Genomic DNA, 16,472 nt, shown 5'->3' with positions numbered 1-16,472 from the left:
AAACATTAGATAGAACGGGGTGGTCTAAACCCTGGGTCCAGATAATAAAGAATTGGGGAGGTGGCAACAATACAGCTCCTTGTACTTAAGTTGTCTGACCCTACGTAACCCGGAGGTAATTACAGGGTCGCCAAAAAAAATGTAAATAAAAACCACCTCTGGACCTTAGGCATCTAAAAAGGCAAAAAAATTAATTGTGATAAAAGTAAGATTATTTTTTTTTACAAAAGTTCCTTTCTTCTTTTTCTGAGACACCCTTTAAAACAAGAAGGATGGAAATTCCCAGTTTTTACTGCGAGGTCATATCCATCCGTTCAAAATGATTGAAGGCCGGCAAATTCTCACTCACTTATCATTTATATTCTTTCAGATGGAATCCATCAGGACGGGGTTCTCAGCTCTCACGGTCGGAGAACGGAGAAACTATCAAGTATCTCCGGTATTCTCGGAGAAACAGATTTGGAGGAATAAACCGGATTTTATTAAAGAACAAGAGGGATTCAATACCGTGGAGTTGAGACGATCGGAGGGATTTAGGGAGCAAAAACTGCAGCAGGAGGGATACAAAAACATAAAGCCTAGAGGATCGGAGGGAGCCAGGGAGCAAAATAAGCAGGAGGGGATCTCATTTAAGGAGCTCAGACAAAGAGAGGAGTTGGCTTTCATGGAGCTTAGACAGCAAGAAGATTTCGTAAACATGGAGCTGAAAAATGAGGAGGGATTCACAAGCATGGAGCTGAGACGGTTTGGATCCCAAAATAACCGCTCCTCCCCTTGTGCTCCAGTACAGAACCCCTACAATGAAAGGGTTCGGAGCAAGCTGAAAAGATTGGAGGAGAAAAACCAGAGTTCGGATAGTTGCTACAGTAGAAGCGATAATTCTTCCATCCACTCCGATCCTCCGAGGGTACCTGTTCATCCTCCAACCCACCAGCAATACGATACAACCTCATTATCCAGCCTTGATACAGCCTCAAGCATTGATCTATGGAATGTTAGAGCTATGCCTAATGTTCGAATCACTCGTCTGGATCGACCGATTTATCTCCGGCCGAACCCAACACTGCGTCCGAGGCCAAATGTATTTGATACGTTGACGGACGAACTTGTTGTGAAAGTTCTCTCCTTTCTCACGACGAAAGATCTGATGTTTGCTGCCCGGGTTTCAAGACGGTTTTATTTTCTCACCTGGGAACCAGATCTCTGGCGATCAATTTGTTTGACTGGAGAGAACCGCAATGTTGACCGATCATTAAGCTCCATATTTCAAATTATCAGCAAGAACGGCGTTAATATCGCCAGTACGGTGAAAAATATAGTTCTGAATGGTTGTAGTCGGTTGACCGACAGAGGTTTAGCGCTGATAGCGCGCAGATGTAGAGCTTTGGGTCAACTTCATCTTCAACTGTGCACAGAGATTACAAATGGAGGTTTGCTAGGTAGGTTCAGGAGAGTTCAAAAAGGGATTGTGAACGTAATCTTAAATGGATTGTAAGCGTAATTTCAACTGACTCTCCATGAAATGCCCGATTCACAACGGTACCTTTGAAAGCTTTATCTGATCAATAATTTGAGATTTGAAAGTGTTTATTTCTGATAATTTTAATTTGGTTTCATGCAATAGAATTCAGGGCAGAAGTTCTTTTTGTACAGAACTCCATTTAAAATAAATTAATTTTTTTTACATTTTAAACATTCATTTTTTATTTTAATTGGGCTCCTTTTTTGCTCTTCTTTGCTTTAGAAATCCGAAATAAACTTTTTAGAAAAGTTGTTCAATATTGAGAAAGTAAAATTCTCCATTTTGTAAATCAAAACCAAGGACAATGGTTGTGAATCTTTAACAGCATGTACATGTCACTTAAATTTTCCTTTTGGAAATTTGAAATTCGTGCATAATTAAGTTTTTAACATCACTTGGTATTTCCGATAAAATTTGCAGAATTCGGCCTTTTAGCCCTGAGGAGAATGCCTGTAATAAATGTAATAGGTCAGACCTTATGAATCATAGATCTATTATCAGATCAATGCACAAAGCATGACAAGAAATTTTTGAATCAGCTCAGAATACAATCACCCCCCCCAATTCTGGGCCTTTCTAATTAGNTGTAAATTGTACCAACTCCTCAAATTCGTGTTTTTAAGATTGTAAATTGTACCAACTCCTCAAATTCGTGTTTTTAAGATTGTAAATTGTACCAACTCCTCAAATTCGTGTTTTTAAGATTGTAAATTGTACCAACTCCTCAAATTCGTGTTTTTAAGATTGTAAATTGTACCAACTCCTCAAATTCGTGTTTTTAAGATTGTAAATTGTACCAACTCCTCAAATTCGTGTTTTTAAGATTGTAAATTGTACCAACTCCTCAAATTCGTGTTTTTAAGATTGTAAATTGTACCAACTCCTCAAATTCGTGTTTTTAAGATTGTAAATTGTACCAACTCCTCAAATTCGTGTTTTTAAGATTGTAAATTGTACCAACTCCTCAAATTCGTGTTTTTAAGATTGTAAATTGTACCAACTCCTCAAATTCGTGTTTTTAAGATTGTAAATTGTACCAACTCCTCAAATTCGTGTTTTTAAGATTGTAAATTGTACCAACTCCTCAAATTAAAAATAAAAAATAACTAATTTCCTTGTTACTAATTAAACCATTGATTTCTCCAACAAGCCATGACTTGAAATAAAATTATTTTTAATAATTCCTTTAACCAGTTTTGTCTTAAGGCCATTAGAAAATTGAGCATTAACTACGGACACACATGATTAAATGCTGAAGGACAAATTTCATTAACCTATTCATCTGATTCAGAATTGTGATTATCAAATCATAAATCTATACTGATACAGAATTGTGATTATTAAATCATAAATCTATCTGATACAGAATTGTGATTATTAAATCATAAATCTATCTGTTACGCTCTTAAAGGGATTACCAACGTATTGTTAACTTATCCTCCATTTATAATTATTTTTCAAGATAGTAAAACAACGATATCTTTCTTATTTTACTCATATGAAGGATTTATGGGTACCAACGCGAATCGGACCTACTTAAAGACGACTCACTTAAAAAAAGTCCCTTTAAACCGTTCAGCATAGTATACACTTTCACTCTATTTACAATGTGAGTTTGTATAGAGTATATAGAGCCTGATTTGGGTCTAATTATCTTTATTATTATTATTCAATATTTCTATACAGACCAGCTAAACTATACGTTTGCGTATACGCCCTTTCAAATGTTGTCAAACACTTTCTCCATAACATGAATATAATTTTATTCCGTATTTCTTTAATTGTTAAATCTTTATGAAAATATTATTTTCAAAATAAAACTAATTTTAGTTTATACAAATATTCAACGCTTAATAATTACAAACAAAACCAAAAAAAATTGTAAGTGTCAATGTTTGTCGAATGGATGTCGAAGCCTGACATGGGATCCATCTTTAAAAAAAATCAATGAAATATTCTGGTCATAAGACATTTCTGTGAATTTTCAAAATTATCAAAATCTAATGCTAAAACTGATGCTTCTATTCTTGTTTACAAACTCCGCCCAGAGAGAACTGGTTTCAATATATACGCAAGTGGAATTAACTTTCCTTGCATTATAACCTTGATGTGGTCTCTTTTCACGTAAACTTAAGCGAAATGCATCCTGTCTTTATCTGACTATTTTCAGTTCTATTTTTATCTCTTTCAGTAAAAATTTGTCAAAAATACCCTTAAATTAAGATACATAAATATCAAAAATAAGTATTCCAACAAAAAGTAAATTTATCAATACAAAAAATTTACAAAATGATAATGGTTTTTGGCTCACTGGACTAATCAGGACATGTAATAAGTTTACAGTGTAGATATGGTAGATGAGTTGAGAATGCATTATTTTAGAGAATTTTTTTAGGATTTATTTGAGACGTTTTGTTTTTACAGGTCTCAAATGAATAAAAGTCTGTACAATACTGCATTCTCAGCATAACTATCATACCTAGTCAGACATTCCTTTTTAATGTTTAAAAATACCTAAACATTTTACTAAAGCTATAATATTGTAGATTTAACCAGCAGATGTGAAGAACTAGATCATCTGGATGTATCAGGCTGCTTGCTAGTGTCTGGGGTAGGCGTTCCCTTGCCCATCTCCCCTTCCTCCTCCACCCCTAGGCTTCCACTCACCTACCTGGATATGTCGGATTGTTTGAGGTTGGATGACCTCAGCTTGAGGTTGGTGGTGGAGAGCTGTCCTCAGCTTCAGTTCCTTTTCCTTAGGAGATGTTCATTGATTACAGGTATAGGGAAATATTCTTTTTTTCTACAGGGTGATATCCAGCATTAAAGTGCATATTCTTATAATCTACAGGGTGTCCACATCATAGTGCACATTCTTGTTTTCCGCAGGGTGTACCAGATTTAGGGTTGTTAATCGTTTTTCTTCGTTTTTGAGGTTTTTGGACTTCTGAAGGTTCCACAATCTGAGAAGTTTTATATTTATAAAATGTCTAAACATTTGCTTTTCTTACACCCATCCATGCCAAATTTGGACCTGGAGGAAAAATATATGCAAAAAAAAACGAATCAAAAGCGAAATTTTTTTGTTATAAATTTTTACATTATTCTGGCCCTAATCGTAGGGACACATTATGACTGTACAGTTTATTGTTAATTGGTTGTAATTCTGATTCCAAAAATTAGGGTAGTTTGCAGATTTTCAAATAGGTCAATAATCTTTTTAAAGTAAATATTCTATGACTTCTAATTCCCAATAAAGTTCAAAGTAATTTAAAAACAATTTAGAATATATGTGTATTGAGAAATTATTTAGCACTCTTTCAGAAATAATTTCACAATTCTTTAGAAATTAAATAAATTAAATGTTCAGATGTTGGAATAAAATCTGTCTCCTCCTACTGTCTACTCCTCAGAGAATTATCAGTGTCAGATTGTATAAAGGTATTTTTAGAAAACGTTTTGAACAAAATAGCATGATCTGTTTAAGCCGCAAAACAACGAAATATTTAATTAAATACCCGATTTAGAACAGTCACTCAAACAGGCGGGATCTGTTAATTTCTGCCCTATAGCACACATTTTTCACACTATCACACCTAAACATTTTTTGCCCTAGCACTCTCATTTTTGAAACTATCACACCTTGACATTTTTTTGCCCTAGCACTCTCATTTTTGACACTATCACACCTTGACATTTTTTTGCCCTAGCACTCTCATTTTTGACACTATCACACCTAAACATTTTTTGCCCTAGCACTCTCATTTTTGAAACTATCACACCTTGACATTTTTTTGCCCTAGCAAACACTATCACACCTTGACATTTTTGCCCTAGCACTCTTATTTTTGAAACTATCACCATGCATTTTTTGCCCTATAGCACTCTCATTTTTGAAACTATCACCTTGCCTTTTTTTGACTTATCACTCTTTTTTTGACAACTATCATACCTTGACATTTTTTGACATTTAATGAATAGGGTAAAGGCTGGTAAATAGGCCATAATCCGAGTTTAAAAAAATTAAAATAGCCCATAAAGTTTTTTATGATTAAAGCTACAGATAACAAAAATACATTTTTTAAAAGCTCTCGAAAAATTAAAGCTGAGACAACTTAAAGTTTGTCAAAATACTTTTCTAAACATTTTTTTTAAATTTTTACTCGCAGTTCGCATCCAAATTGTATGAGGTAATGCGATCTATTTTTCAATGAGCTGGCCTTGAAAGCTTGGGCTATGAACATGCATAGCAACCCTATACCTTTACTCTAAGGCCTTTTTCTATTGGGGGGGGGGGGGCACGCCCACTTAAACACTTTGCATAGATTGAGACCCCCCAGCCAATATGGGGTTAAAATTAAAAGCTGTTAATCAAGTATGAATTAGATATCCATGTGATTTTTTTAACTGTTTTTTTCATTTGAAGTTTCTCTGCAAAAGTTTCTTGCGCAATTCTTGTTTATAAGAAGCAATGGAGAAATTATATGAATAAAACACTTTTCGGATCAGGAAAACGACGATCTTTTCCATATCTTATACCAGATTAAGGTTTCAAAGGGTACCAATGTAAATCAGGCATTGTAATCTTTGAATGGAAAGACAACTCAAATTACACTTACAGTCCCTTTAAAAGTATATTTTGTATTAAGTTGACTGATGTGAGTTTGAGTGAGCTAGGCCGGTTAGGCCCAGCCCTGAGATATCTGTCCCTGGCTAAATGTGAACTTATCTCAGATAACGGAGTTAGAAACCTAGCTAGACATTGTTACAGACTTAGGTAAAGAAATAAATAAGAATATTGAACTACACCCCCCCCCCCCCCTCCACCAACATTAAAACCCCCGTGGAAAATGTTAATGGAACGGCTTCCTGCAGATTTAAAACTATTATTTGAATATTTATTTTTACAAAATTTGTAACTGCAATTAATATGGAGAATGTTAAGATTTATTTTTTCAAACAGAAAATATATTTTCAAGATTAACAAAGATTTAACTTCTTGGGCCAAATATTATGAAATAGTTTAACCATGTTTCGCCAATTCAAGTGGTTCAACTCAGTCTACTTAGTTCAAATACTTTCTAATGTATTGTTAATTTGATCTAATATTTAGATATTTGAACTTGAGAGGTTGTGGCTTAGTGTCAGACTCATCTATAGAATGGTTATCTAGATCGTGTACTAGACTTAGATCTTTAGATATAGGTAGGTTTTTAGATCTTGTATTAGACTTAGATCTCTAGATATAGGTAGGTTTATCTAGATCTTGTATTAGACTTAGATCTCTAGATATAGGTAGGTTTATCTAGATCTTGTACTAGACTTAGATCTCTAGATATAGGTAGGTTTATCTAGATCTTGTGCTAGACTTAGATCTCTAGATATTGGTAGGTTTATCTGATCTTGTACTAGACTTAGATCTCTATATATTGGTAGGTTTATCTAGATCTTGTACTAGACTTAGATCTCTAGATATAGGTAGGTTTATCTAGATCTTGTACTAGACTTAGATCTCTAGATATAGGTAGGTTTCTAGATCTTGTATTAGACTTAGATCTCTAGATATAGGTAGGTTTATCTAGATCTTGTACTAGACTTAGATCTCTAGATATTGGTAGGTTTATCTAGATCTTGTACTAGACTTAGATCTCTAGATATTGGTAGGTTTATCTAGATCTTGTTCTAGACTTAGATCTCTAGATATTGGTAGGTTTATCTAGTTCTTGTGCTAGACTTAGATCTCTAGATATAATTAGTATAATTTTTGATAGAAATCAGAAAAAACGTCCACAAAGAAATGTAATGATAAACACTTTATTTTTTTTTAATGGGGGAAATATTCCCACAACCTATAATTAAGATGTTTTGTATGTTTTCTCTTGAAATATTATTTCGTATTTTTTACATATTTAAGAAATAAATCAGTTTCTTATCTCTGTATTTAGGTAAATGCAATATATCGGATGGAGGACTTCATAGTTTGTCTGAAAACTGTCCAAACCTGAAGAAACTAAGTGTGAAGGGGTGTACTCAGGTTACGGATAGGGGCGTGGCAACCCTGTCCTACTACTGCAGGGGCCTCCAGCAGCTGAATATCCAAGATGTGGGCGGGGTAACTATTCAGGGGTGTAGGGTGGTCAGAGGAAACTGCAGAAGATGTATTATTGAGCATACAAATCCTGCATTGTCTCTTTAAATAATTCTTAAAGGGACTGTAAGCGTAATTTCAAGTAAAGATGGGAATGCCCTATTTACAACGGTACTAGGCTTTTCGACTTGATGGTGAAAAGCCATGAAATGTCAAACTTTAGCCGTTTGCTTCAGCATCATTCATAGTTTTGAAATATAAAAGGCCCACGACATCAAGTTGGAAATTAGAATTTATAGAGTACTCAGAGATCCTTTATGAAGATCAAAATATCAAAATAGTTTTGTGACAAAAATCTCAGAAATTACATATAATTTGTGCCAAAAAGTTATTTCACAGAGGAAAATTGAAATCAATTACATTTTAATTCTGTGATTTTGGTTTTTCTATAAAGAAAATTGATAATTTTAATTAGAAATTAATGTTTTTTTTAAAGATCGCCTTTTAAAATATATTCACGATTTTATAAAGAATTCTAAAAAATGCAAATGCAATTAATGCAGCTATTATTTTAAAGTTAATTTCAGAATTTTTTAAAATATTTTAAATTGATAAAAAACTGTGATAAAATATATAATTAGTTAATTTTGTTTAAAATAATGTTTAGAGAAAAAAAATAGTTTTTTGATATTTGAATAAATATAAATACTCGTATGTTTTCCCAAGTTTTCATTTTTTAAATTTTTTGATTGACATTGCTTTTAGATTTACCTGAAATTTTTTTTGGAAATAGTGATTTTAAAAAGTATTAGCCAACAAAAACAAGAAACAACAAAAAACAAAACGAAACAAAAACAAAATAGTTTAAATCTGTGTTTAAAGAAACAACCATGCATAAACTCATCTGACGCAAGATTGCCCATTTATCACCATGGGCGTAAAGAGGGGGGGGGTTATAAGGGCTGAGCCCCCCTAGACAAGTGAAACTACGCGGCTCCCAGGGGGGAAACGGGTTATCAAGATTAAGTCCCCCTCTTTTAAAAAACCCTGTGTACGCCCCTGCCTCTCAAGCAACCATAAATAGAGACAAAAACATGAAATTGAGAATATATTCATATGCTAGGGTCAGTCCATAGAACTGGGAGAGTTAACAGTTTTTATAGGGAGTTAAGGACATCTTTTAGTTTATCCTTCTTGACGAATTCAGGTTGTAATCGATCGAAAGGAATTATGGCACAACTTGACAATAAAACACACCCCTCTTGAAACTAATGCCTAGAACACTTGAAAAACGAAAGTTTACTTCGCCCCCCCCCTTGAAAATGGATCTAACCACTTTTCAAAATCTCCCATCTTGTACCTTTCATCTTTTCTCATAGCCTTTCTCCAATCTGAGTCTCATGTTTTTCTAATTCCTTTCAGTCTTAACCTTTCACAGCCTCTCTCAATCTCTTTCTCCGAAACCGTCTAATTTTTCTGACAATCTAGCTCCTATGCCTGGTCCATAATCCTTATTTCCTCAAACATATCCTCTCCCTCTTATAATTGAGTATTAAAAGAAATATAAAAAGTCAAAATTAGTTGGTTAGTATCCTCTCTCTCTTTCCTTATAAGCCTTTCCTCCACCCTCTGTTCGAGCCTCAATTAAACCAATATTTACAAACTACTTTATCCAACTTCTGCTGGTGTTTTCAAATCACATAAACAAACAACGATCCGGTTCAAATTTGAATCACAGATTCTAACCCTTACTAAATCTCCTTAATCTTTCACATTGAATCGTTGGTTCAAATTTAAACCGGCATTTGGTAATTTAGCAACGTAACTCAAAGGAATTGAGTTCTTGTAACAAACTCTAATATTCTAAGCCCTATATCTTTAAAACCAAATATTGTGGATCTTAGATATTTCAAACTTTGAATTCCGTTAGATCAAATATTCTAAGTTTAACATATCATATCTTTACACCATCAGGCTGCATAGATATAGAGATTATAAAATTAGAGTTCGTGGTAAAAACTCAATTCCTTTATTAAAGTCGGTCCCAGGACCCCTAGCTTACTGTGATCAAGGAACGTTCTAAGCTAGTATCCCTTAACCATAATTCTAAAATCAATAGTGTTAAATATGTTCTCATTGCTAAATGGTCAAATACAAGTGTTAAGATCGTAAAGTAATGGAAGATAAGTTTGTTCTCTCAAACCTCACAAGAAGTAAAAACATTAATAAATACTGCAGCTAACATTCATCAAAACTTTATAAACAATATGGCCAGATCCAGACGCGGACATAAATATAAAGAGAAATATGATTCAGTAAACTCTATTCCTATCAACAACAAGAAAAGGATGTCAAAAAAAATATTAAAAAAGACTCTAATGGCAACTTAAAACTTTTATAATTATAATGACGAATGTGAAGGCCAAAGAAAATAAATTTTTGTGACAAAACCTAATATTGTAATCCCATATCTGTGCAACCCGATATCAAAGACCTTTGATATTTAAAACTTTGGATTCTGTTCGATCAAATTATCTAAGATTTAAATATCTAAGGTTTAAATCATCAGATGGCAAAGATATAGGGATTAAAAATTAGAGTTTGTGACAAAAGCTCAGTTCCTTTGATTTTCCCTTGAAAATATTCTCATTCATAGTACAGCAGAAAACTTTTGTTTTAATGAATGAATATTTGATAAAAACTAAAAGAATAGACGAGACCCTTTCATTATGCATAATGACCATTCATGAATAAAAGAAATGTTTTATAAATCAGCTTTAGAAAAGCTTAGTAATACAGGGATACCCACAAAGGATGAAACACAAGAGACGACTGTACGGAATTAATGCATTCTTAATGTATCGGCCTTGTTTAAGGTTTTCTGCAGCTGTAAACTTTTCACTGTTTATTCAAAACTTTTTAAGTTGACATTGATAAATATTATTAAAGTTTAGATTCAGATTTTCCAATTTAATGGGTTAAAAATATAGTCATTAAAATCTAATCCACTCTGGGTAAACCTGTAAATAATCTTTAAATACAAAAATCACTCTTTTAAGAGTTCTATCTGATGTTCCTGTCTCAAGAAATTTATATAAAACTGTGTCAAATTTTACAAAAATGCATATATATAAAATTTTGTATAAAAATCGTAGGTTCAAACAGATCATATTCAGCAGCAAATACGTAACCAATCTGAAAACTACGATATCCCAGAGGAGCCTAATTAACTTAGACTTGCTTCTATTATTATTTGAATTTAATAATTTTTCAGATAAAATTGATAATATTATTTATACGTCCGTCTTATGTGACAAGAAAATACGTATTTAAGCTATCTCCACACATGTTTACAACGTAATTTAAGTTGAATGTAAGTATTTGGAAGATTAACATGGACGTAGTTAATCTAGTCACAATGCATATTTTAATTATGTTACTTAGCTCATGTTTATCTAGGTATGCTCAGGTTAACAAATATGGGGATTCGTACCATATTTGCTACAAATACACATTAACACACTATAAGCTTCCGTTCCGTTCTTATTTTTTACATAAATACACATTATACAATGTAAACAGCTGTTCGTTTATTTATTTTTTCATATTACACACTATAAACTATCATTCCTTTCTTCTTGTTTACTCTCTATTCTTCAATACCCTTTTCTCCATCTACTCCTTTGCAATCTTTTACATCGCTTCCCCTCTCTTTGCTTTCCTTTAGTTCTAAAATTATATTTTTGTTTCATTAAGTTTTGTTTAAATTTTATATGTACTTATTGATGAAAAAGGGCCTCAGAGAGGTCCTGGCTATCTTTCTAAGCTTTCTTTTTTATTTTTAAGATCTCAATACTTAAAATAAAATCATTCTTGATCCATTTTCCGATGAAGATAAAAGTTTTCACATTTCCTGTCATTCTGTGCTTGATTTTAGTATTTTTAAAATCTATTATAAAATAGTTTATAAAATTTGGACAAAGTATTAAAGAATTCTAACATAACAGTGTCTAACGTAGTGTAAGTAAGAATACGCGCAGCAAATATATTTGCAATTATTATGAACACATTTTAAAATTTTCCTTATCAAAATTTTGAATATGAACTGGTTAAAACGTTTCTGAGTTGTACAGCAAAGTAAAAAGATATTGAAATTACATTAAAATAGAATCTACCGAGCAACTAAATATTTATTGTTTCTAAAATCTCTTTGTAATAATTAGAAGAAAAGAATGTTTTGTATTCTCTCCATTGACACGTCTAGGCCACAAGACGAGGAACTTGAAACCATTAGACTTTTATGCTTCATATTTTATTCTAAAACAACGACACAGCATTTTTCCAAATATAAAAAGGGAGTGATCACTTATTTTGGACAAATTCACTGGTTCTAATAAAACAGTTTTTTTCCAAACTATTTTTTAAATATTGCTCTTAACACTGAATGTTTGGGCCAAATCAGTATACTTATAACGTATTTTCATATAAATATATATATATATATATATAAATATATATATATATATATATATATATATATATATATGAAAAATGTTTGGGACTTGGTTTTTATTAGTCTGATCATTCATAACCAACGAGGCTATAGTGTATAGAGTGATGATGTACGCTAATCCTTTATTAATATTATAGGCCATAAACTATACCGAGAGCGTATTTGTTTATTATAAGTTGATTCTGGCCCAACCTTTAGTATATCAATATTAGTAAACAGCGCATCAGGTAGAGAACTATCATCCCCCCTGTTCATAGCTCAGTTGACTCAAATGTTGGTTTTATAACTCGGTAAGAACCACAGGTGCAGTGTTCTTTATAGTTTGGTTTTGAAATTCTTAGTTCTGTTGATTGACTTTTCTAGGGAAAGGAATTGAGTTTTTGCCACAAACTCTGATTTGCTAATTTCAAAATCGTTGTAATCAAATGTCGTAGACCTTTAATATTTCAAACTATGAATGCTATTAGATCAAATAATGTAAATGTAAAATATTAAAGGTTTACATCATCAGGTTGCAAAGATATAGGTTTTACAAAAACTGAATTTGTGGCAAAGAATCAATTCCTTTAGTTATCAAGCAAGCATAGTTAGGTTCCCAAGATAAAATTCTAATATAAAAGTTTGTTTATAACTTTCGATTAAACTTGAGCCAAAAAAACCTAGTTCATGTATATACTTTTTTAAAAAATTGTTATTGCTATATTTTAACATGAAAAATTGGCCTCACGCTCAATAANTCCAACCCCAAGTCTAAATTTGCCAGTATAATTTAATTTCCACTTTATCTTATCTACTGACAGAGAAAAAATTGTTTAATTTACAAGAGAACAGTTCGGAGTAAGAAAATAGAATTGAACACGGAGATATCATCAACAACAATGTTTCTTATTTTTCCGAAACCACTCAAATATCAAGACAGACATTTGATTTATGCAAATTACCAGATGCGAATTTTTGTCTCGGATACACCCATAGAGAACAGAATATATATTAGATGGGAATTTACTAGAAAAAAGTGTAAAACGGCCATTTTGTTGTACTGTTTCCATACTGCAGGTGTACTTCACATATTTATGCTATATATATCAATTTATAGAAAATCTAAAATTAATATTGAAATAAAACCAAATTATAAAATAGGCTAGTTTCAAAATTGATCAATGATCATTTCACATAGACTCTATGCCTTTCACTTTATAAACGATGTTTTTCCGTTATAACTATAAATCAAATAATGTTTTTTATTCACATAATTCATTACAAAGTTTATTTAACAGTTTAAAAAATTTGAAATTGAAATGAATAGTCTAGGGAACATACTGTATTAGTGTACTCTACTGCATATAATTTGTGAACATTTACATGATTTGTACACTTTGAACTCCCTTTCAGGCAGAAAGGGACTGAAAAAATTCATACCGAGAGATTCTTTAAATTCCCCTCTAATATATATTCTATTCTCTATGGCTACACCGCTAGATTAAAAAGAACTTTTGTTGTTATAATAAGAAATTAAAACTTTACAGGTACAGCTGTTTTAAATATTTGAAATAGAAATTGAAATGATAGTGAAAAATTTTCGGTTTCAATGTCGGCCGGTTTTTTTTTGAGAAATTTTTGATTTATTTTTTCCGGAATAATGTAAACCATGTCTATTTTCCCTCTTACTTACTATGTTGGCCCCCTTTATAAAACTAATCTAGGATTATGTTGTTTGTCTCTTGTTATATATTATAAAGATTAGGGCGACCATTACAAAGCATTAGAAGCATACTCTTTAGTGACTTTTTAAATCCCTCTCTAACTATAGGGAGAGATATAAAAACTTACATGGGTGCTTAAAAAGTTTGACTTACAAAAATTTGAAATAACTTACAATAAATAATTTCGCATGAGAAGGTACACTGGGCTATTAGCAGTTGTATTTTGCTTTAAAACTGTAAAGAAAGGAATTGAGTCTTTTGCCCTAAACACAAGTTGTCGAATACCTATCCATATCTTTGCAACCAAATAGTGTAAACCTTTGATAAACTTATTAATTATATGATCTATCAACATTTGAAAATTTAAGTTTGTGTCAAAAAGATGTGTTAGATTTTCAATAACTTGAACTTTATGTATCAAAGTAAAAATCAAACTTAAATATGCGGTGAAAATCATATTTTATTTTTTTTTTGGGGGGGGGGAGGGGTTGGGCCAAAACCACTTTCGAAGTTTATTTAGATACCTCTTGGATCAATCCTTCTCTAGACCTTTCATATAAGAAGCTCGATACTAGGAATTTTACTTTTGAAACTGAATAGAAATTATATTTTAAAAAGAATTTAAAAAAATAAAACGCCATGAGCAAAAAATCCAAAAGCAAATGTATAATAGTTTAATTCGGCCATTTTTTGTGGGGAGACCCTAAAAATATTACATTTTATAAACATCTTAGGAATGTTAGTCAGCCTTCTATAAATAGGTAAATATAAAAACTTATCGGGGACCTGAAAATATTTGACTAACGATAACAATTACAATAACAATTACAATAATAATTACAATAAAAATTACAGTAACAACTACAATAACAATTACAATAACAATTACAATGACAATACAATAACAATTACAACAATAACAATTACAATAAAAATTACAATAACAATTACAATAATAATTACAATGACAATAACAATAAAAATTGCAATCACAATTACAATAACAATTACAATGACAATAACAATAACAATTACAATAATATTTATAATAACAATTACAATGAAAATTACAAAGGTTTCCCACAAAGTTTCATGAAAGGAGATACTAGGAATTTACAGATATATTGTGCATTCAAAACTGTAGAGAAAGGAAAGAAGAGTTTTAGCCCCAAACTCACACAATTTTTTTTAATTCCTATGTCTTTGCTTCCTAATGGCGTAAACTTATAATATTTAAAACATAATTGAAATTTTCCTTTAATTTTATTAAACAAAATTCAAAGTTTAAAATTTCCAAAAAAATTCATATTTTCATGCAAAAACTCAGTTTGATTAAAAATGTGTTTAAAGTTCTAAAACCTTAACTTTATATTTCAAAGTATAAAAGCAAAAATCGATATAACCGACAATTCACTGCCAAAATATGCCATATTATGAAAATATTTGTAAGCTTTCTTACAACAATGACCAACAAGAATTTACAAAGTTGTTTATCAAATTTAACTTTGAATTTGCAGTTGTAGTGCTTTTAAAAAGTCACAAATAAACAGTAATAAAACTAAGTTGAATCTTCTAAATCTTAAACATTAGCTTTACAAGTAACTTAAGTAACTAAAGTATCAAGTAACTTAAGTAAATAAAGTAACAAGTAACTTAAGTAAATAAAGTAACAAGTAACGTAAGTAAATAAAGTAACAAGTAACTTAAGTAAATAAAGTTTCAAGTAACTTAAGTAAATAAAGTAACAAGTAACTTAAGTAAATAAAGTACTAAGTAACTTAAGTAAATAAAGTACCAAGTAACTTAAGTAAATATAGTATCACGTAACTTAAGTAAATACAGTATCAAGTAACTTAAGTAAATAAAGTACCAAGTAACTTAAGTAAATAAAGTAACAAGTAACTTAACTTAACTGTTAGATTTTAAAAGTATTTCTCCCAGTAGAGGCGCTATGTCCACTATGAAGTTAATAAATGTAGTACCCTGCAAAAGAAAGCAATCGAATCTTGTGTATTTTCTTAGCTTTCTACAGACTCAGTGACATCAATGCCGGAATATTAATTAAAATGTACACATAACAGTATGACCAGACGCCAAGGGTAGGGGGTTCCAATTAGCCCAGGCAGGAATTTGGGGGAAGAAGAGGTGGGGTGGGGGGAGGGGATGATGACTCTATCTATCTCTATTTAAGGGAAGGATCACTTGAAAGTACCTTTAGCTTTAATCCAAGCAAAATATAATATTCGCCCATGTTTTTCTATGTGTGTATTTATTGGGAGGGGGGTAACATTTAATAAACTTATAAAGTGACTGTTATCGTAATTTTAAATGACCCCTTATTCAAAACATTTTAGAGAAACCATCAATGAAAATAAACCGTTCTCTAGAATAAAAGTGTGGATATATCTAATTCAAACTTAATCAGACATATTTTAGGGGTACCATTCTGATATCAGACATATTTTTAGGGGTACCATTCTGATATCAGACATATTTTTAGGGGTACCATTCTGATATCAGACATATTTTTAGGGGTACCATTCTGATATCAGACATATTTTTAGGGGTACCATTCTGATACGGACATGCAATGGAGGGTCAAATAAAATGACGCTTTGCAGTCAGTTAAACAATATTTGGTGCTAT

The 16,472-nt window shown here is 31.6% G+C and overlaps 1 protein-coding gene across 1 annotated transcript; it reads left to right on the top strand.

The window, feature by feature from the left end:
* Positions 1 to 370: 370 nt before the first annotated feature.
* Positions 371 to 8,066, top strand: LOC111708920 (F-box/LRR-repeat protein 7; the record flags this gene model as incomplete). The annotated part of the gene is given in 6 exon segments (XM_023482425.1): positions 371 to 1,439; positions 4,069 to 4,302; positions 4,893 to 4,963; positions 6,172 to 6,299; positions 6,636 to 6,727; positions 7,468 to 8,066. Coding segments are annotated over 6 exon segments (1,845 nt in total). The 3' UTR covers positions 7,719 to 8,066.
* Between the last annotated feature and the right edge of the window lie 8,406 nt (positions 8,067 to 16,472).

The sequence above is a fragment of the Eurytemora carolleeae genome, unplaced genomic scaffold (assembly GCF_000591075.1).
Source record: "Eurytemora carolleeae unplaced genomic scaffold, Eaff_2.0 scaffold879, whole genome shotgun sequence".
Lineage (NCBI taxonomy): Eukaryota > Metazoa > Arthropoda > Copepoda > Calanoida > Temoridae > Eurytemora > Eurytemora carolleeae.
This window is presented reverse-complemented; position numbering and strand designations above follow the sequence as displayed.